We start from the raw sequence: 21,635 nt of genomic DNA, 5'->3' as shown, positions 1-21,635 counted from the left end.
ATAAGAGCCTACAAACTCAAATAGCCAGAGGTGAAAATAGGTTCGACGGTCTGTCAGTGATGAACAATTTAACGTGTGTTTAGCCTTATTTGACCTATTATAAAATAGACACAAATTTAAATTTTTGTAAAATTTTTAATATATTAATAAGTCAGATTCAGAATTATTAATTAGTCTTATTGAACTATTAAACTTACTTGATTCTGTTAATACATAATTAAATATATAAATAATTTTTTTATTATTAACAAAATTATGAGATATTTTAAATTTATTATATTTTATTATAAATATTTTTATATATTTTAAATATTTTAAAAATTTAAAATTTTTTATAAATATTAAATATAACTTATTACATATAAATATTTTTATTAAAAAATAAATTTTTTATATAATATTTTTATTTTTGTAAAAAAAATTATCAAATTTTTTAACAAATTTTAGATCAGGCCAAACTGAATAACAGACCAAATAGTTTAAAAAAATTTACAACTGATCGTATAGACTAGACTCAAATCAATTAACTACATAATATACCACCAGATCTATTAAAAAAAAGTCTAGCCTGTCCTTGATTTGTTTCCACCCTTAAATTAGCCACCCACTTGTAATCTACAATATTCATCATGGTTTATATTAGTTTGTGTTTGCTGTTTATAGCACATTGCAACATGAAATTTATCAATTTTTAGTCTCTTTAGAAATAGAGTTTACAAGCATTTCAGACTTTAGAGTACCGTCTTTGTTATAAGAACAGCAACATTTAACTTAGAAATTAGAATACCACTCATTTATATTTACGTCAAACTTATATTTTGTTGTATGTTTGTAGTACAGAACATAATGTGGGTATCTGAAATTTATTATTTATAACAATTATTGTCATAATTGTTCATTATATTTATATTTGTGATAATTGTCTACCGATTTAGAATATTAAAACTTGTAATTATTATTCACACATTTAGAATTATTGTCAAAATTAGTGGTTGTGACAATTGTTTACTTGCTAGCATTTGTGATGAATGTTTAATTTAGAGTTGGAATCAAATTGGCAATGTCAAGGGTTTTGATTATTGTTCACTGAATCACTATATTAAAACTTGACAATGCAAATAAAAGGACTAATTTTTATTGAAAAGTAACAACAAAATAAATTAAAAAAGAGAAAACAAAAAATAAGAAATTACTTAAGAAATAAGATAGTTCTGTTGAATGCTATTCTTAAATTCTTTTTAAGATAATGTTGAATGCTATTCTTAAATTCTTTTCAAGATAAGAACTCCACTTGATGAGTATGAGTCTTTATCGATGTTTTTGTCATAATATTTGCTACTTTATTTGCATTTCTCAAATAACATCTCTTTATCCCAAGCATAGTTATCAAAATCGGATCGGACCGGCTGGTTCAACTGAAAAACCAGTGAACCGGACTTAATACCGGTCCGGTCCAATCTTCGGACTGCTTAAGACATTAACCCGGTTGGGAGTGCTGCCAAGTGTCAAACTATCTAACGGCTCTCAAATATCAACTTCATGTGAAGTCGACAAGCTTATACCACCAGGCTAACACAAATCTTGTTAATATATATACATATTATAATACATATACAAAGTTTTTATTTTATTTATATTCAATTTATTTTATTTTAAAGCCACTCATTTTAAATCAATTATATTTTATTTAACTATAAATTTTTATTAAATATATCAAATTAAAAATATAAACAAAAAATTTATTAATCATAATTATTTTTTCTTTTCATGATTATATGATATCTATTAATATTATTTTTTCAATAAATACTTTTAGTATATAATAATAGGTAAAGACTCACATGCAGAGTTGTCTTCATATGAAGTTGATAGTTGAAATTTCTTAGATGATATTTAGTCAAACTTGTCAAATCATCTAACGGTTCTTAAATATCAACTTCACATGAAAACAACTGTATGTGAGTTTTTACCTATAATAATAAATAAATATATATACCGGGTTGACCGGTTCAACCAGTGACCCACCGGTTGAACCAGTGACTCAGTGACCCAGTAACCTGACCGGTTCGATCACCGGTTCGGTTCTGATAACTATGATCCCAAGTCTAAAGCTAGAAGATATTCTCTCCAAATAGCAAACAACTCTTCTTGTAGAATTGACAACTTCCATTCCAATCTCTGCTAACACAGGCAAAACCAACACGATCACCAATACTAGGATACTTACATCACAATTAATCTTAAAAATACCAACCAAGGGAGGAATCCATGAGCCACTAATTATAGAGAGGATAGAAACTCGTTGCAATTCAAAAACATTCCGAAGCTCTTGTTCCAAAGACAAAGTCATACTAGTCACCTTATTAAGGGGGCAAAACTCGTACAGATGAAAGATCTCATTATTCCTAGAACGCCAAATTCACCACAAACCAGGAAAGAATCTAAAAGGACTCTATTTGCTATGAAACAAGAACCAGTTCATCAAACCCAAGGGTTGATAAAAAATCTCCAAAGTCTGTCAAACTTGCTGAGTTTTCGGACAATCTCGAATACAATGAACAACCGATTCCTGACCAGAAAAACATCATGAAAAACTATCCATTGATGAGATGCCCCTTTTAAAACGAAAAGCAGTAGTGGATAAAGCCTTCCTAAGACAAAGTCAGGCCAAGAATTTATGTTTTTCCAAAACAAGATGAAGCCAAAGTCAAAGCCAATTCTCCACAAAACTTATGTGAAAGAGTTGTGTAACCGTAGTTCTTGTCCAAGATCTTGATCAATAAGGCATTTTTATAAGGTTCTGCCAAGTAGAGATTTGCCTCTTTTGTGAAGTTAGCACACGGAAATTGGGAATCTCTCTATTTGCTTACAACCGTTGCTATACCATTCTAGAAAGAGATTCTACAAGTGCAAAGACCTCAGATTTATCTGCACCAATAACTTTATCTCTAAAGAAGACCTTTAAAGCCTTTGAAAAACCATCCTTTAAAAAATACTCCAATGCTGGATGCACACCCACCTTCACTCTTCCCCCTTATCTCTTTCCGATGGCATGGCTGCCATCCTCCCGCTCTCTCCTTCCTCATTTTTTCCCCTATATGATACTTCATTTCCACTCCTTGCTTACATTTTGGATATTTTGTTATCAAAAGAAATTATTTTGAAACTTTTAAATTTTTTAAAAATTGTTTTGAGATTTTTTAAATTTGTTGAAAAATGTATATTTCACTTTGAGGATTAATTTGATCAGTTTGAATACGTAGTGGTTAAGTGTGTGAGTTAATGTTTCATGTTAGTAGTCATCATTAGTAACTAACAGACCAAATTAAAAGAAATTGTATTGTCTAATAAAAATAAACATTAAAGACTCTTTTGTGTATTTTGAAATCCAAAAAACTAAAATCTTTAATATAAAAAACCTGGCACTGGATTCGATGGTTCGAGAACGTTTGGATCATTAAATGGTCTCATAACAAAATATATTTTTTTTAGTTTTTTTAATAACTGCTAAATAGTTCTTTTCTAATTTTAATTACAAATTAACCTCATATATTTTATTTAATTATAAAAACTATTTTTATTTTATAAATTATTATTTTATCATTCATCTATTATGTTTATTAACAATCAAAATAAAAAATAATAACGAATTAGATCTTCCATTTGTCGTAATAAATTTTTTGGCCATTCCAATCGATTAAAAATTTATATTTGATCTGTGACGTTCGTCCAAGGCTGTGAAATCGTATTTATTTGAAAATCAATCGATTGAATTATCAAAACAATCGATTGAATTTCAGATTTTCCATAACTCAATCGATTGGACTACAGGTTATCACAAAACAATCGATTGATAATTGTAAGACGGCGTGATTTTCGCAAAAATCAATCAATTGGTCATATTACCCAATTGATTGAACGATGACTAAAATGTTGATTTTTTAAAATTCAATCGATTTCTTATACTACCCAATCGATTGAATGCTCCAAAGCAATTTGAGGTCTCACAATTCAATCGACTGGTTATGTTATTCAATCGATTGAAGTCATCAAAGCAATATGGATTTGCCCAATTCAATCGATTGGTTGTGTTACCCAATCGATTGAATTGTGTACTACGCAGTTTTCAATTTTCTTATCGTTTTTATAAATTATTATCTTATTATTCATCTATCTTAACTTTAAAATTCTATCTTCAATTTTTAAGACTTTATTTTGATTTAGATACTCTAATCTTATCTTTTCTTTAATATTAACATTATAAATTGGTGAATAATCTATCACCAATTATTCAATCCCACCATTGGAATTGTGTATCAATCTCTTTATGTATCATGAGAGAGTGGTGCAGGCTTATGACTCGATGCCTGGGTAGTTATAATGTCTCTTGACTTACCCTTTTTTAAAATAATGTATTGGCTAGTAATGAATGTTCTTATTTTTGATAGGAAATTCGTTGCTGGAAATGTTCCTCCTTTTCGAGAGATTTGGATCCTCTAAAATTTGAATTTCACTTTAGAGAGTAAAGTGTGATCTCTCGCCATTTATTTCATAGGTGGGACCAAGAATAAATATGAAAGAGAAATAATTCAGATCACACTTTACTCTCTAAAGTAAAATTCAAACTTTAGAGGATCCAAATCCCTTTTTGAGAAATTCATATCAAACACCCCCAACTGGAAATACCGTTGGTGCAGGGGATATCGGTGGTGTAGGAGATATTCAATATTCCCTGGTTTTAACTACTTTTTATGTCTTCTCAAATTTTTTGTATTGAAATCCAATTATCCTTCTGTGCTCTTCATCGTGTAGAATGGCGAATTGTCGAGTGATGCTGGTGTCATCCCCGGAGCTGGGAAACAGATGTTCGAAATATTGGAGGCTCAGAATGCAGAGCACAACATGAAAGTAACGTTATTAGAGCTTTACAATGAGGAAATAACGGATCGTGTGCCTCCTGAGAAAACTGTAAAATCTGAAAATGATAAGTCTAAAAGTCCTATCGCTCTAATGGAGGATTGGAAAGGGGGCTTCCATTGTTAATCTAGGAAGAATTGATTAAAAATTTGTAATATATATACTTCATATATGTCTTAGCAATATATGAATAAATTATTAAAATGCTTTGATATATATTGTATGGTATTTTTTTCTAGTCAATATTCAATAGAGAGGTCAAATCTTGAAAAATGAAAAGAACAAAATAGCATGGTTCTAAAAACCGGATCAGACCAGTCGGTTCAACCAGAATAACCGGGAACCGGTTACCTAGCCGATCCAGGTAACGTCGAAAACTGCCTGGCAAAAAACCGGTGGAAAAACCGGTCAAACCGGAAGAACTGTTCGGCCTTTGGCGGTTTAGTGGTTTGCAACTTCAGATACTAAACGATGTCGTTTTGGCATTTTTTTAAAAAAAAAAAAAGAGAAAGGCATACGCGAAAGTCCTAAGCTCCTAACCTAACCCACTATGCCACTAACCCTAATTTGAGTAATCTCCCCTTTCTTCCCCTTTCCAAGTGCATTCGGCGCCAGCCTCCGTTCACCCACCAAGGCCACCATTGCCACCCACAGCCATCCATAGCAGTCGCGACCACCACCAGTAGAGCCCGCCTCCTTGTCGCCGAATGTCACCTAGCCCGCCTCCTCATTCGCCACCCACAACCATCTACAGTAGTTGCGACCACCACCGGCCAAGCCCGCCTCCTTCTGAATTCGGTAAGACTCTGTTCTTGTCTTCTTGATTTTGAACTGCTTCCTTCTGAATTCTGATTATGATTTATGAGTTCTATGCTTATTGATTTTGATTTTCTGAGGTTCTGATCTTGATTTATGAGCTCGCCTGTTCTATGCTACCTTCTTGATTTTGGATTTTGATTTTCTGAGGTTCTGTGAGCTCGCCTGTTCTATGCTGCCTTCTTGATTTATGTTTTTGATTTTCTGAGGTTATTTTGATTGTTGTTTCATTATTTTCATGATTGATGTTTTTTATGTTGAATATGTTTTGCTGCTTCTGTTTGCTGCTTCATGAATCATGATGAATATTTTTTGCTGCTTCTTATTTTGATTGCTGTTTCATTATTTTCATGATTGCTTTTTTTTTTATTTTGAATATGTTTTGCTACTTCTGTTAGCTGCTTCATGAATCATGATGAATATTTTTTGCTACTTCTAATATGTTTGCTATTTCATTATTTTCATCATTACTGTTTTTGATTTTGAATATGTTTTGCTGCTTCTGTTTGTTGCTTCATGATGAATATTTTTTGCTGCTTCTGAATATGCTTGCTGTTTCATTATTTTCATGGTTTTCTGAAGTTGTTTTCTAGTCTTTGATTTTTTTATTGTTATAGATGGAATAATCACAAAGTAACTCACAACCACAAGATAATGCTGTTCAAGATTCTCAAACTGGTTCATCCAGAGGTAAATCTGATCCAGCTTGGCAGTATTTTACAGTGAAGTATGACAAAAATAACAAGGCTCAATATACATGTATTTTCTACTTGAATACTTACAATGGAGGAGGAATATATAGAATGAAATATCATCTTGCAAAAATCCCTGGACAAATTAAAGTTTGTAACAAAGTAACTGAAGATGTTGAACTTCAATTCAAAAGGCTTTTGGAGGAAAACAAAAAAAAATAAGGCAGAAAAAAGAAAATATACAGCTGATTGTTATGATGTGGAGAGTGAAACACAAGCAGAAGAAGAGGGTGAAGTGCCTAATCCTGTACAATCTCCGGCTCCTGCAACAATGGGAGACAAAGGAAAGAGAAGAGCGATTGCTGCAACTCCAATTGGAAGTTATTTTAAGGAAAGGACTACGACAGGCTCTCAACCAACTTTGAAAAGTGTCTTGGCCAGTAAACAAGTTAAACACAAGGTTAAGTTGGGGCTTGCAAGATGGATCATTGATGCACGAATTCCATTCAATGCAATTCAATCGCCTTACTTTCAACCTGCCTTGGATGGCGTTGCTGCAATTGGACTTGGTTTCAAGGGACCGTCGTATGATGAAATGAGAGTTCATTTGCTGGCCGATCTTAAGAAGGAGTGTCAGTTGCTTGTTGAAGGTTATAGAAGCTCGTGGAAAAGGACTGGTTGTACATTGATGGCAGATGGCTGGACTGATACAAGGCAGCGTACATTAATTAATTTTCTAGTTTATTATCCTGCTGGTATGTCATTTGTTAAGTCTGTTGATGCTTCTGATATGATAAAAACTGCCGATACCTTGTTTAAATTGTTTACTGAGGTTATTGAGTAGGTTGGGTCTAGTAACATTGTGCATGTGGTTACTGATAATGCTGCGAATTATGTATCTGCTGGAAAACTCATTCATGAAAAGTATCCAAATATTTTTTGGTCTCCTTGTGCTGCTCATTACATCAATCTTATCTTGAAAGACATAGCAAGTCTTCCTCACATAGCTGACCTTGCCTCTCGTGCTTCAAAAGTGACTGCCTTTGTTTACAATTATATGATTTTCTTGTCATGGCTTAGAAAAAGAAAAGAGTGGAAAGAAATTGTTCGACCAGGAGTAACACGTTTTGCTACTGTTTTTATTACTTTGAAAAGTATATATGATCATAAAGAAGATTTGCAATCATTGGTGATTGACAAATATTTCACTTCTCATAAATTATCCAAGAGTGTCAATGGGAAGATGGTTAGTTCAATTATCTTGGATAGTAAGTTTTGGGAGGATTGTTTTACTACTGTTATGCTTGTTGGTCCTCTAATTAAGTTATTGAGGCTTGTTGATGCTGATGAGAAACCTTCTCTGGATACCGTGTATGCGGGCATGCAAAGAGCCAAAATTAATATCAAGACAATGTTTAGAAATAAAAAATCTGCATACACACCTTATACAAGTAACTTGAAAATGCGGTGGGATAAGCATTTGAAGCGTGACCTCCATGCAGCAGCATACTTTTTGAATCCAGATTACTTCTATAGTGAGGGATTTGTTGAGAAGGCAAATATCTTGAGGTCTTTGCTTAATTTATTTGATATTGAAACTCTTTGCGATGACTCGGTTGCCGCAATGCAAGAGATGCAGTTGTATCGAGATCGAAAAGGAAGTTTTGGAAGGGAAAGTGCATTGAAAGCAATTAAGAGACTTGAACCTGGTAAGTATTTATATTTCTATGTTCAATTTACTTTGAATGTTTTTTAAATATTGAATGAGAATTGATGGTTGAATTTCATATCCTGGTAGGTGAATGGTGGAGGCTACACGGTGGGAGTGCTCCTAACTTGCAAAAAAATGGCAATTCGTCTTCTTCATCAAATATCTTCATCATCCGGCTGCGAGAGGAACTAGAGCCTCTTTGAACAAATTCATTCAAAGAGGAGGAACTGATTAGAGCATCAAAGGCTAAGTGACATTGTTTATGTCACTTATAATCTACGCCTTCAATCTAGAATGCATCGCAAGAAGAAGAATTATGATCCAATTGACATTGAAAGTATTGACACAGTAGATTTTTGGGTAATGCCGGATGAAGATGATTCTGAATTTACTCATGGAGACATCGAAGGCATTGAAAATTTAATTTATACGGATAATGCTATGCCTTCATATCCTAAAGGTGATTGAAATAGCAAAACTTGTTTCATTTCCTCTCAATATCTGATGTAAAGTTGTAACTTTAATTTTTTCTTGGTTTTCTATTTTATTTTATTAGATGGAGGAGATGTGAAACTTGATGTGGATTTCCCTAATGTTGCTGATTCTTCAAATACAGCTTCTTTTGGTGGTACTTCTGATGATGGTGGCTTTGGATTACCTGTTTATGATGGAGATGTTGGAACACTTAATGATAATTATGATTTTTGATGAGTTGCACCTTTGATTAGTTGAAAACTTGTTAGTAATTGTATCTTTTGAATGTAGAACATTATGGGTTTGTCATTATGTACGTTTTTTTTTGTTTAGTTATAAACTTTGATGTTTGAAGTTGTTTGTGAACCTCTAATATTAAGTAATGGATAATTTATTATGTGAAATATTAAATTTTATTAAGTTAGAAATTATTGAATTTATATACTTAAGATTATTTTAAGTTTTTTAATAATTTTATTTAATATTTAATTAAACCGGTTGAATCTCGGTTGAACCCCGGTCGAACCAATGAACTATTGAACCAGTGACCTCACTAGTTTATTGACCGGTCTGGTTCTCGCAACCTTACAAAATAGAATGCAAACAAATAAAAAGATATGAAATTTTTTTACATAAATTAATTATATAAAATAAAATATAATTCACAAGACATAAAATTTGTATGGCAGAAATAATAAATGAAAATGACATTACTTCATCATAAAAATATGAGTTTTTTAAACTAAAATATCTTTATAGTGCATAGAAATAGAGAAAAATTGTAAAAGCTTTCAATCGATTGAATTGGACAAATCCATATTGTTTTGATGACTTCAATCGATTGGGTAACACAACCAATCGATTGAATTGTGAGACCTCGGGTTGTTTTGAAGCATTCAATCGATTGGGTAGTATAAGCAATCGATTGAATTTTAAAAAACCAACGTTTTAGTCATCGTTCAATCGATTGGGTAATATGACCAATCGATTGATTTTTGCGAAAACCATACTGCCTTACAATTTTCAATCGATTGTTTTGTGATAACCTATAGTCCAATCGATTGAGTTATGGAAACTTGAAATTCAATCGATTGTTTTGATAATCCAATCGATTGATTTTCAAAGAAACACGATTTGACAGCCTGGACGAACGTCACGGATCAAATATAAACTTTTAATCGATTGGAATGGCCAAAAAATTTATTACGATTAATGGAAGATCTAATTCGTTATTGTTTTTTATTTTGATTGTTAATAAAAATAATAGATAAATGATAAAATAATAATTTATAAAATAAAAAATAGTTTTTATAATTAAATAAAATATATGGAGTTAATTTGTAATTAAAATTAAAAAAGAACTATTTAACAATTATTAAAAAAACTTAAAAAACATATTTTATTATGGGACCATTTAATAGTCCAAATATTGTGGGACCATCAAATCCTTAGCCAAAAAACCTCAAGACAGGTTTTGCTAATTACTTTTTTATTAAAAAAACTAACTCGAGCAAACTATTGGTTCAATCAATTTACTGATTTATCGTTAGTTTAACTATTTTTTTCTCTTATAAATAGGTTTTTCAATAGAACTGAACTAGTCAGAGAATTTGTTTTCATTTAATCGGTCGAATAGGTTGATTTGATTCAATTTTAAAATTTATTATCTAACACATAATAAAGTTTTGATTAAAAATTACGGATAAAAAAACTAATTTTTCTAATAAAAATAATTCTAAAAAACTTTTTAAAAATAAAAATTTATTATAAATTAAAATACCCGACCCATTAGCAACATAGAGCTGATCATAAACAATATATGAGGCTGAGATGATGCTTGAAGAGTCAATTGTTAGGTGATGAGTGACACCAAAATCTGAGAACCATGATTGTTCAGAAGCAGAATTGGATGAAGCTGTAAAAAATTGAGGTTGATGAAAAGCTAATGATAGTGGAGGAGGTCGTCTATTTATTGAAGAAGTTAAAAAAACAGTTTGGAAAGATTGATTTTGAGAAAAACCTCCTTGATAGAATTGATTAAAACGAAAAAAACATTGTAAGGCAGTGTGACCAAGTCTTCCACAGACTTGGCAGCTTTGTCTGTTGCTAATTTGCCAAGATTTTCTTCCTCCACGCATGAATCTTCCACCAAGATATCCTCTTCTGCCTCCACAGCCTCGACCAGCAAATCTTGAGTTTGAATTGCCTCGTTGAACAAGATTAACCTGAGCCGTGCTCAACGATAGTTGTTTAAATTTTTCCATTGTGTCCTCATATGAGATGAGTAAATTACTAAATTCTCAATCTCAACAATACTGAATAACTTAGATTTAGCCTGAGTTAATGTTTATGCAACTTGAGAATTCGTTAGGAAAGCCTTCACAGATAACTTCGATGTAATCCTCATTTAAAAGAGAATAACCAACAGCAGATAAAGCTTCAACTAGTTCCTTGACTTGTGACAGACATACTGCTATAGAAAGATTCTTCTTGAGATTCTTGAGTTGTTTTGTCTTTATTTTGATTGATTCAGCAAAATGAGTTTGTAGTATGTTCCATATTTCAAATGCAGAAGCACATGGAACAATTTTGTTCTTGAAAGATGCATCAACTGAAGTCAAGATCCATGAGCTGAGATTGAAGTCTTGAAGCATCCACTCAGAATATTTTGTAGATTTAGTACCTGCTATTTTGGCGGTGTCAGATTTAAATTAAGGAGGTTGTTTTACATTTTTGTATATGATCTTCAAGCTTCTGGTGTTGTTGCCAAGTTATGAAGTTCTTGTCATCAAGTTTATTTAAGATTGGAGCCAGAAAAATCTTGAAATTAATAGAGGAAAGCGTGATAGCCATGAATGATCAAGAAGGCTCTTGATATCAAGTGAACTTAGTTGTAAAAGTGCTGCAGAATCATGAACTTAGCTCAGCAATGTTCAGTTTCTTTTATGCTAAGAAAGATAGAAAAAAAGAGTAGTATAGAGAGAAGAGAGTAAATTATGTTTTTTTGAAAATTGAAATTGTGATTATTTTATTCTATTGATACAAAGAGAATATATGGTATTTATAGAGCTATACCATTGAGAATAAGTAAGTTACACTATTAATAGTTTAATACAGCTTAACTTTAAGAAGTGCTAGGACCAACAATTTTTGTGATTTGTAGTTATCAATAATATTTTTAATAATGTGAGATTTCATCTAATAGTGTGAAATTATACATGCTGACCAGAATTTAATAAAGTTACTGTCCCTAGACTTTTTCTCTCAATAGTAACAAAAAAACTAAAATATAACTTAAAAATAATGTTGTTAATATCATATTATTCATTCTATTAACTATTCGTCTATTTTTATAAATTAAATGATAATAATATAATATAATATTAAATCTATTTAAATTTTTTTAAAAAATTATAAGACATTAACAAAGTAGAATTTTCCCACACATTTGAGAGCCAAATAATACTTTACCCAAAAAGTAAATTTGTATACCTAAAGTATTTCTAAACTACAAACCTTCTTAAATATGATTCTTTCTACTCGTTTCTAAAAATAGAATGGAATAAATAAAGAAAAGAAAAGAAAAGAAAACTACAAAACCCAGGCGAAGCCGTAACGTGCCGGCGTGCTGCCATGGAAGCAACGGTACTGAGTTCGACTCTGCAGACGCGGACACTGCGTCTTCCGTGCACATTCAGTTACAATAACTGCTATCTTCCCTCAACCTTCTCCCGTCGATGCTCCTCCACTCATCCTCGCCCTCATTATCGTCATAATCATCACCTTATTCAACTTCCAGCCTTCAATTCAAAGCCTTCGCGCTTTGCTCGTTTATCTCCGCTATGCTCCTTATCCAGCGAGCACTCTCAGGAATCTTCTGACCTCGCTGTTCTTCTCGAAGTCGACGGGTGAGTCTTCTTCAGCTTCGTTTTTATTTGTTTGCTTGTGGCATTTGAATTTTGTTTAAGCTGTTCTATTGCTTTATATGCTTGTTTACTTGAATTTCCTTGCTGTGTTAGGGTTCTTATGGACGCATACCGAGTGGGTAATAGATTAGCATTCAATAAAGGTATGCGAAATTCAGCTTTGCATCGTGTATGTATAATGTATAAGGTGTAATTAATTAATTAATGCGAAATTGAGCTTTGCATTGTGTATTATGTGCAATCGAGAGTGTGATTAATTATTATTATGAAACTCTGTGATGGTGCAGCATTTGAGAAGCTTGGGCTTGACTGTGCAAACTGGACTGAACCTATCTATGCAGATCTTTTAAGGTTTGTGAATTGTGAGTGTGTCTGCACCATGTGCGCTTGTGTATAATGGATTTTGGATTAGATTGTTCTCTTGCTTATTGAAGTGACTGAATTTGCATTTAGTTCAGACTCTTTGCTTTGTTAATTATTGGAAAAGCTTGATCTTTAGTGCTGCAAGTCAAGGTCTATGTACTTATGTTGCTTGTTAACCATGCTGCAAATACTCTCCAGGAGAAGTGCGGGAGATGAAGAGAAGATGATAATTCTGTATTTTAATCGAGTAAGTTGTTCATCTTTTGTCTGCATTAGGAATTTTCTTTTAAGCAAAAGGAACTGGTAAATTTCAGTGATGTTCCTAGAAATGTAACCCAAGCTATATTCTTCTGTAACTAAATCTGAATGCAGATTGGTTGGCCAACTTCATTGCCCACAAATGAGAAGGGACAGTTCACAAAAAGTGTTTTACAGGAAAAGGTATTGAACAAACTTGATTAATGATAAATCACATACTGCTAATTAATATACTTTAAATTTGGTGTATGAGGAGAGTGTGTTGTTTGATGAAACTTAAAATCTTCAGGAATCCTACATAAATTGTCCTAACTCCTGGGGCCATCTCTTTATATTGAAAGATCTATTATTGCCCTCCAATGTAATACATAAGTTCAAGCAGCATATCATATCTCCATGCAATTCTGCTAATTAAGAAAAAATTGAGAGCAAGTTCTCCAAGGAGAAAGGGTTTTTTTTTCTACAAAAAGAAAAAAAAGAAAAAACTGGTTTAATATGACCTCTGATGGCAAAGAAAGTACTCAAGGAATTGGGTTGTTATTGTATAGCCTAGAAAGGTGAAAATATGTCCCCAAATGGTGAAATGGTTTTCTAATCTGCTGATTTGCATGTATTGATATTAAAGTGTTCAGAATTTGTAGAGCTTCCTGTTTAACTCTTGGGTATATTGGCAGGAAAAGGCAATGGAAGAGTTTGTGATGTCAAAAGACCTACCTTTGCGACCTGGAGTTGAACAGTTAGTTATCTCCTATTCATTTCATATGACTGTGGATGCATGTTTCTTGGATATATGTTTTCATTTTTGAATAGCAACCCTGCAGGGGAGCTACCTTTTTGTACTATAGTTGAGGAAATCAATATGTACATTAGTTAAGGATGCTTCCATTATCATACTGATGCATTTTTTCCACATTAAGTTGTTTTCTGAGTCAATTTAGTCATTCTTACAGTTGTAAGGCACATAATCTTTTTAGGGAGATTTCTCTCTCAGATATGTTTTGGGCTGGAAAGCTTTATTTCATAGATTTTTTTTTTTTCAAATAGAGTCTCTTTTCCTCTTCATCTTAATAAAATTCTTTAAGAAAAACATATGGCTGATTTGTTGGTCAACATATTTGAAGTGGGAATGAGTTAAGTTATTGTCTAGCAATTTTCCCTTTTGAATTTAGTTTGTTTTCCACTAATTAGGAGTTCATTGGGTTTTCAACTGAATTCGTGTGTTTCAACTAAGGCAATTTGTGCACGTCCTTAGATGTGTACATTCCATGTTTACTTTCCTGATGAGATTACGGCTGGTAGTTGGTAATTTATTCATTATTAGACGTATTCATGACAGGGAAGTCTCAATTCATAATGTTTCTCCTTGGAATTCCGGAACTCTAGCGTTTTTTGTCTATCTTAACATAGAATAATTGTCTCCATTGTCAGGTTTATTGATGATGCGTATAGTGAACGAATTCCAGTAATAATACTTACAGCCTACAGTAAAAGCGGTGACAATATTGGCAGGTAACTTAATGAAATTTTTGTCCTCCTTTTGGGGGGGGGGGGGGGGGGGGAGGGGGGAAAGGGTTCCAAACCTATATAGTGGTACTAAGTAATATGATATTAAGATTATCAGTAAAATATGTGCTATTTGTCATTATGCTGAATATTCTCAATCACGTATATTGGACTTCCGATTTGCTTACCAAATCTTCCTTTAGGTGTGCAAGGGTGAGGGTGAGGGTGAGCTTTGCTGGGGTTTGTTTTATTTGAAAGTTAAAGCACACATGGAATTGTGGAATATAATTATTATTTGCACACTAAATGTTTAGTAAAGGTGCATTTAACTGCTAGTACAGATTTGAATAGTATTCTATTTTAATATAATGTATATTTTATCACCTCCATTGAACTTATATTGTTGGGGGGCCGTGAGGTTCACAAGCTCTTTGATCCTTGCTCTATGCTTGTTTAGCATCCATAATTTCTTTTCCTTCCAAAACAACGTGAACAAACTAATATTTCCTTTCTTTTGCCTTGTGCTTACTAAAATTTAGGACCGTAAAAGAAAAGCTTGGTAATGATCGAAGCATAAAGGTAATCACTGTGGGGAATTCAGAGGTTGAGCAAAGTTTATATGGCCAACTAGTCTCAGGAAAGGTAATTTCTTCTGGTGTGGATGAAGAACTTGCCAAGGAAGCCAAAAGAGCAGGTATATTACTTCCTCTCTCTCATGCATGTATCTTTAGTGTGCAACATTGTTTGTCTTTCTGAGATGCTACTTTTGGCTAGTCTCTGCTGAGAAACAAAGGTTAGCAAAGGAGGTTGCATCCATGCTGAAGTTGAGTGTCGAGATTGATACCACCTTATCTGAAAGGTCAGTTCATTTATTTCCATCTCTTCTAGTTTTATTTGATTTTTTATGGACACCAATACCTAGGGATCAATGCTTAGTCTCTGGGAAAAGAAACTTGAAAATCCATAAGGTAAGAGTCAATTTCACAATAAACTTAAAAAGTACAGACTCCATAATATTACTTACATACATATGTTAGCGTTTGATTGCTTCTCAATTTCAAATTAGTTATTGATGTGGGTTTAAGACTTTCAGTTACATTGTTAAATAATAAATACTAACATTGTTGTCAATTATCATTTAATTTTTTGATAATCTGTTCAGTATAGATAAGATTGTAGCTGCTCTACGTGCGGGAGCCGAATATGCTGGGTTACCTGTCTGCAACTGTGTACTTGTTGCAGGAAGCCAAACTGGAGTAGCTGGAGCTAATCGGGTGGGCATGCCGTGTGTTGTTTTAAGGAGCAGGTCTAAACTAATGCATGGTCTTACTTACAGTTCCTTAGTATATCATTATGGTGCATATTAGAACTGTTGCTTAGTTGATCGCTTCCTGCAGCTTGACATCTAGGGCTGAGTTCCCATTGGCAAATGCTACAATGGATGGTTTTGGAGGTCCAGATCTAACAATCTCTAAATTACGCAATATATGCAAGAAAAAACAGCCATGATTGGAAAGTAAGTTCTTAGCTACAAGAGAGTATCGTTTACATGAATTTAACTAGTGATTGTGCTGAAAAGTTTTCAATACTGATTTTCCTCTGCCAGAGTTGATATTGGTTTACCTTATCCAAGAAATTCATCATAACCACACTTGCTCTAGATTTGAAGCTTTTCGTTGGCAGGAAAAGAGTATGGACCTCTAGATGGAGTGTTTATGAGTCTCGTGTCTGAAAGCATGTTTGTTGGTACATGACAGAATATTCATTTAATGGTGATGCTAAACACCTTAGTTAACAAATTCATAGTGGAAGATCAGACAAATTATACTAATAATACATGCGGGTTTGGATAAAGATAATGTAACAAATTCAATACTAATGTCATGTCTCTCAGCAGCACAAGGAAAGGGAGATAAATATTGTAATTATCATTCTATCAGTACTTGTTTAGTGTGAAACGTATTTTACCTGAATGAAAATAAAATGCTTCCTGCGCAGTGTAGATACAAGATGATTATGTATTTTTCTTTAGAAGAGGCACCTTTGAACTTGATGAATTAGAAATGTCTCCACTCTCCATGACAGATATAGTGGTCAAATTGCATTCGGCAGTTGACACTTACCGCGTTAGCTCCTCCACTTGTTATTCTTCATTGGTAGCGAATAGCCAAGTAGATGTACCTTTTTTGTGGGATCTAAAGTCAATTCAAGTGATCTTTAACCATTTTTAAATTTATAGTTAGTTACTCTAAACTTTGGAGGAATTAGATTCTTCTATCTATTAGAGCGTTTAGTGCACCACATTTGTGGTCTTGTATTACTAATTTAGCGACATTAATATATGAGTATGTTTTTTCTTTTTATTCTAAAATTTTGCAAGCTTTAGTTTCTCAATTTAGTAGAAACTAGTGCAGCGCACGGAAATAATAAAAAAAATATTAGGTATATATGAATAAAAAAAGTAAGGTATAAAAATAATATTCAATTAGCTTAAATACACATAGATTAAAATCTGACAAAAAAAAATATAAGTACACAATAGATCAATTTATTTATAAGATCCAGGATTTAATATAGCATCATAGAATAGTTACGGTCATAACTCATAAGCATGCTAATTTATGCGAATGGAATTGAAGAAATAAAAATTGAATTCTACACGTTTATTATAAAATTTTTTGTTTTTGGGTCAGAATTCCATATAAGTTTAATTCATAGTTATTAGAATCAGACCGAATCAATTAGTTCGATCAATAAACCAGTAAATTAGACATTAATTCGATCGGATTTAATGTTGTAACCATTTAAAAAATAAATTGAATTAAACCGATAAAAATCGGTAAAACCAGCACAAATTAGTCAGAATCGACATTCGACAGTCAATCTACACCGTCAACAATCAATGGGTTAGGTTTGAGAAATTTTTAAAAATATTGCAATATAGGAAAGTTGAAGTGGGTCTTATAAAGACCAACCTAACAACCACTAGGCTAATCTCGTTTTCAACTTTTCATTATTTTTAATGCTTTTTAAAGTATATATTTCATTTTAACATGATATCTTAATTAATACACATGATATTCTAAGTATATATTTTATTATTATTTTAGTTATAAACTCACTCATTCTTAAATTAATTATATTTTTATTTAATAATAATTATAAAATTTACTTATTTTTTTCGTAATTATATGATATCTATTAATATTATTTCTCTAATAAATACTTATAGTATAATAGGTATAAATTAATTAATAAATTATTAAAATTTGAAAATAATAGCTATTTTAATATAAAAACAAAATAAAAATACTTATGATAGAATAAATAATAAAATGCTTATTGTTCTTGTTCCATATTATTTTAGAATAATTTGATTATTTTTAAAATGTTAGCGAATATATATATTTTAAATTTTAATTTTAAATTTTTTATAATTTTATATTTTTATTTATGTAAAATCATGTTAATCGGTTCAATCGATAATTCACTACCAGTTAAACCAATAATTCAGTGATCCAATAACTTAATTAGTTTGATCATCGGTTCAATTCTGACAACCATAGTTTAATTACCCATGTAAATAATAACGTTCTAGATCGACATAATGACATCTTTTTATGGGTATAAATATATAAAATTATTAATGATTTATTTTAACGACTAATAACAAAGTTTGATTGACATCGTACATTATAAAACACAATGAGTAATTATTTGAAATATTAATTATTCTCTTAATATTTAAACAAAAATAATAATTTAAATATATATTATTTTTGAAATTATTAAAAAGATTTAATGCTTTCTCATTTAAAAATTAAGCTGAAGAATTAAGATTTTCAAATTTTCTCTTGAATGTATCACTATCACATATCAATTGTGATATAAAGATAAGTAGTAAAAAACGAAATGCATTCATAAATTATATAAATAAAATAATGAAATATAATTTTTTTTATTAATTATACAAATAAATTTTTGTTCTGTATGACTTATAGTAGAATTAGTTAGTAACTTAAAATTAAAAAATAAAATACAATAATATATATGTAAAACACTTAAAATAATGAAACTGTTTAAAAATTTTAACTATTATTATAATTTATCATATTTTTTGTTGTTATCTAAAGTATTTTATTATGTGATTGTATATAACATTCAAAATCTTATATAATTTGAAAGTGTATTATAAATTTATAATTAATTTTAGAGGGACAATTATAAATAAAAAAATAATGCGAGAAATAAATAAATTTAAAGATAAAATAATCATGATATAAATATATCAAGCATGAATGTATTGTAATATATTATCTTCAACCATTTTATTTTCAAGATAATAAAACTAAAATGCATAAAAAAACCAATGAGTATAAACAATCTCAAAAACACAACTTCTACAATACATTATCACCACGATTTGACACCGTATGGATCCAATGAGTATAAATTCTCCAAACCAACTGGAATTCAAAACCATTAAGTTTAACCTTTTGTCTTTCTATAATCAAAATTAACATGAACACAGAAAATCATAGTTTTTTAATGCCTCAAAGTTGAGATCTACTCAGTGCAATAATTTCACCAAAGAAAATAGAAAAAATGCAATTAGTCAAATAAGAACAAAAATTACAGAGCATTATCCATGAGATGATTTTCGTTTATAAATGCACTTAAAAAATTTTGTAAAAAAATATGAGTTTTCTTATATTATTATTACATGATAAAGGTAAATTACTTGTAATTAATCCTATTTTCTCATTTTCTGAGTACAATTCAGATCTCAAGATATAACGTGATCAAAGAAAATAAAATTATAAAAAATTACCTCTATTATTATTCAAGCAAATCATAAGGCAATGAAAATTATAGACAATCAGAAGGTAGAGATAGGATATTAAAGAGAAATCATAAGCATGATGCTCATTAATGAAAATATTTTGATAACTAAGGATTTGTCTTGGTTGGTGGTAGTCAAAATTATAAACAAAATAATATTGACAAAAATATTTATCTATAAAATAGATGATATTCATATATCTACACAGATTTAGCTTGAAAAATAAAAAGTTTAAAATTTTTCATCATAACCTAATGAAATCTAAATTAAAATATCATCCATCATAACTCTTAAACTACTATAAAGACTATAAGAATAAAAGAAGGACAATATAGTCAATGCAATTATCACTCGTCATTGAAGATATATTTAATCATCTTACCTGGGCATCACTTTCGGGAAATAATTTTTCCTCAAATTCAATTATATTCGTAGTTCAAATCTCTCTGGAAATTCGGCTGCTAACCAATTTCAAATGTTTTAGCCAATAAATTGAATGATAATAAGAAGAAAAAAAATCTGAATGTAATAATATAAGAGGAAGAAGAAGATTTTGTAATACAAGTTAGAACCAACTTTGCCCTCTATAGATATTAATCCTGAAAATTGGCATTAATGGCACATCCCCTTTGATTTTTATATTTGACAATAAGTAATCATTTGTATAGCAACTTTCATGGATCAACATCAAGCACCTTATTTAGATGTTAATCTCAGTTACAAATTGCTAAAGAAGAGGGTGGCTTTGGTGAACCATGGAGCATTAAGAACAGATGTAGAACACAAAATGATTGAAATTTGTAAACTTTATTTAAAGTTCGGTAAAAATTGATCAACAACCACTTTTATATAAAGAGTATCAAACTTATAACATAAAGATAATGACCACAACAAATTTAAAAGAAAGGAAAAATCACAATTTATTATACTCAAGAATTAAATAAAAAAGCTATAAGCATTCCAGAGTACTTGGATAAATAAGGTACGTATTCTTGCCCTTTTCTCTTTTCTCTGTGAATGATTTTCCTTTTAATCATGCCTCTATTCACACTCACAGTACTATCCAACTTAAATTTCATGCTCAATATATATTAAAAGAGAAATATTAAAACACTTGTTTTTGATAAACCGAGAAAAACAGCACAACCACAAATTAAAAAAATGAAAGCAATGGATGCATTAAGTAAACTACAACGAATTCAAACTAACTAATTCTTTTACAAAATATTTTGAAACAATTAAATACCCTTAGATAATGAGAATGAGCACCTATTTCATGGTATTTAGAAATTAGAACGTAATAGGGAGTAAATAGAGAGAATGGGTTTTACTGAGAAGAATTCAAACCAACAATTAAAAAATTAGAAGAATTCAAATCTATTGAGACTTCACACCTAATTTTTTTTTTTAAAACAAAAAAAACTACTCTTCAGAAAGTAAAGGATAAATTGCTCTTATTGTACACATTAAATATAATAATAGTATTGAACAGTGGATATGATGAACATATGTGGCCAACAACAACTGCATTGTGCCTATGCATTTTCTTGAATCTTTTTCTCAAAAAACAATGAGCAAATATTTGTATTTTATGATAAGCATAGTTAAGAATTATATTAGATATGTAAAACTTTGTGTTAGCTTACATTTTTATTTCTCTTTCTTTTTCTTACGCACACATAATTTGCGTGTTTAACTTGTACTAATAACTACATATCATAAGGCAACAAAATTAAAAAGCACTATTCTTTTATAGTTATAAAAAAATGACTTGACACATTCTATATGTAAAGAAGCAAATAACTTTTAAATTGCATGAGTTTAATCAATAACAATGTAAAAATAAAATCAGAGTAATATAGTTTTAAGAAAAGCACCAATAAAAGATAGTTTGATCAGATGTGGAGTATTTCACTATTTAATAAGCTACTACCAAATTATATAATACTAAAAATAAATGAATACTCATTAATAAAAATAGTCTTGTAAGTATGCAAACTATGATGCACTTACATGTAAAGCCTTAAAATAATTAGAAGTGCCTAAATCTGAATCATCTATTGTCAAGACTAACCACATTATATCAAGAGTAGTAATTTCTCACAATCAGAATGGATAAATTGAAATTTGAG

The 21,635-nt window shown here is 30.8% G+C and overlaps 2 protein-coding genes across 3 annotated transcripts; both read left to right on the top strand.

Annotated features, from left to right (window-relative positions):
- The first annotated feature begins 6,597 nt into the window (after positions 1-6,597).
- On the top strand, positions 6,598-8,339 carry LOC130974569 (uncharacterized). Its single transcript, XM_057899440.1, has 3 exons — positions 6,598-7,116; positions 7,270-8,134; positions 8,224-8,339. Exons 1-3 carry the CDS (start codon positions 6,598-6,600, stop codon positions 8,337-8,339), a joined length of 1,500 nt encoding a protein of 499 aa, XP_057755423.1.
- A 3,831-nt stretch (positions 8,340-12,170) lies between these two features.
- LOC130973515 (CBBY-like protein) lies at positions 12,171-16,708 on the top strand. Of its 2 annotated transcripts, XM_057898077.1 has the most exons (12): positions 12,171-12,518; positions 12,630-12,679; positions 12,824-12,887; positions 13,098-13,146; positions 13,272-13,340; positions 13,832-13,893; positions 14,586-14,666; positions 15,200-15,354; positions 15,435-15,519; positions 15,823-15,966; positions 16,058-16,176; positions 16,267-16,708. In XM_057898077.1, the coding sequence occupies exons 1-11, from the start codon at positions 12,244-12,246 to the stop codon at positions 16,167-16,169; spliced, it is 1,146 nt and encodes a 381-aa protein (XP_057754060.1). In that variant the 5' UTR covers positions 12,171-12,243; the 3' UTR covers positions 16,170-16,176; positions 16,267-16,708. The 2 variants fall into 2 exon arrangements, 1 of the variants encoding a protein (XP_057754060.1); XR_009084163.1 differs by lacking the exon at positions 16,267-16,708 and having other exon boundaries at positions 15,828-15,966; positions 16,058-16,134.
- Positions 16,709-21,635: the final 4,927 nt, after the last annotated feature.

This window comes from Arachis stenosperma, chromosome 4 (genome assembly GCF_014773155.1).
Source record: "Arachis stenosperma cultivar V10309 chromosome 4, arast.V10309.gnm1.PFL2, whole genome shotgun sequence".
Classification (NCBI taxonomy): Eukaryota; Viridiplantae; Streptophyta; class Magnoliopsida; order Fabales; family Fabaceae; genus Arachis; species Arachis stenosperma.
The sequence above is the reverse complement of the archived record's forward strand: the minus strand, read 5'-3'. Positions and strand labels throughout refer to the sequence as shown.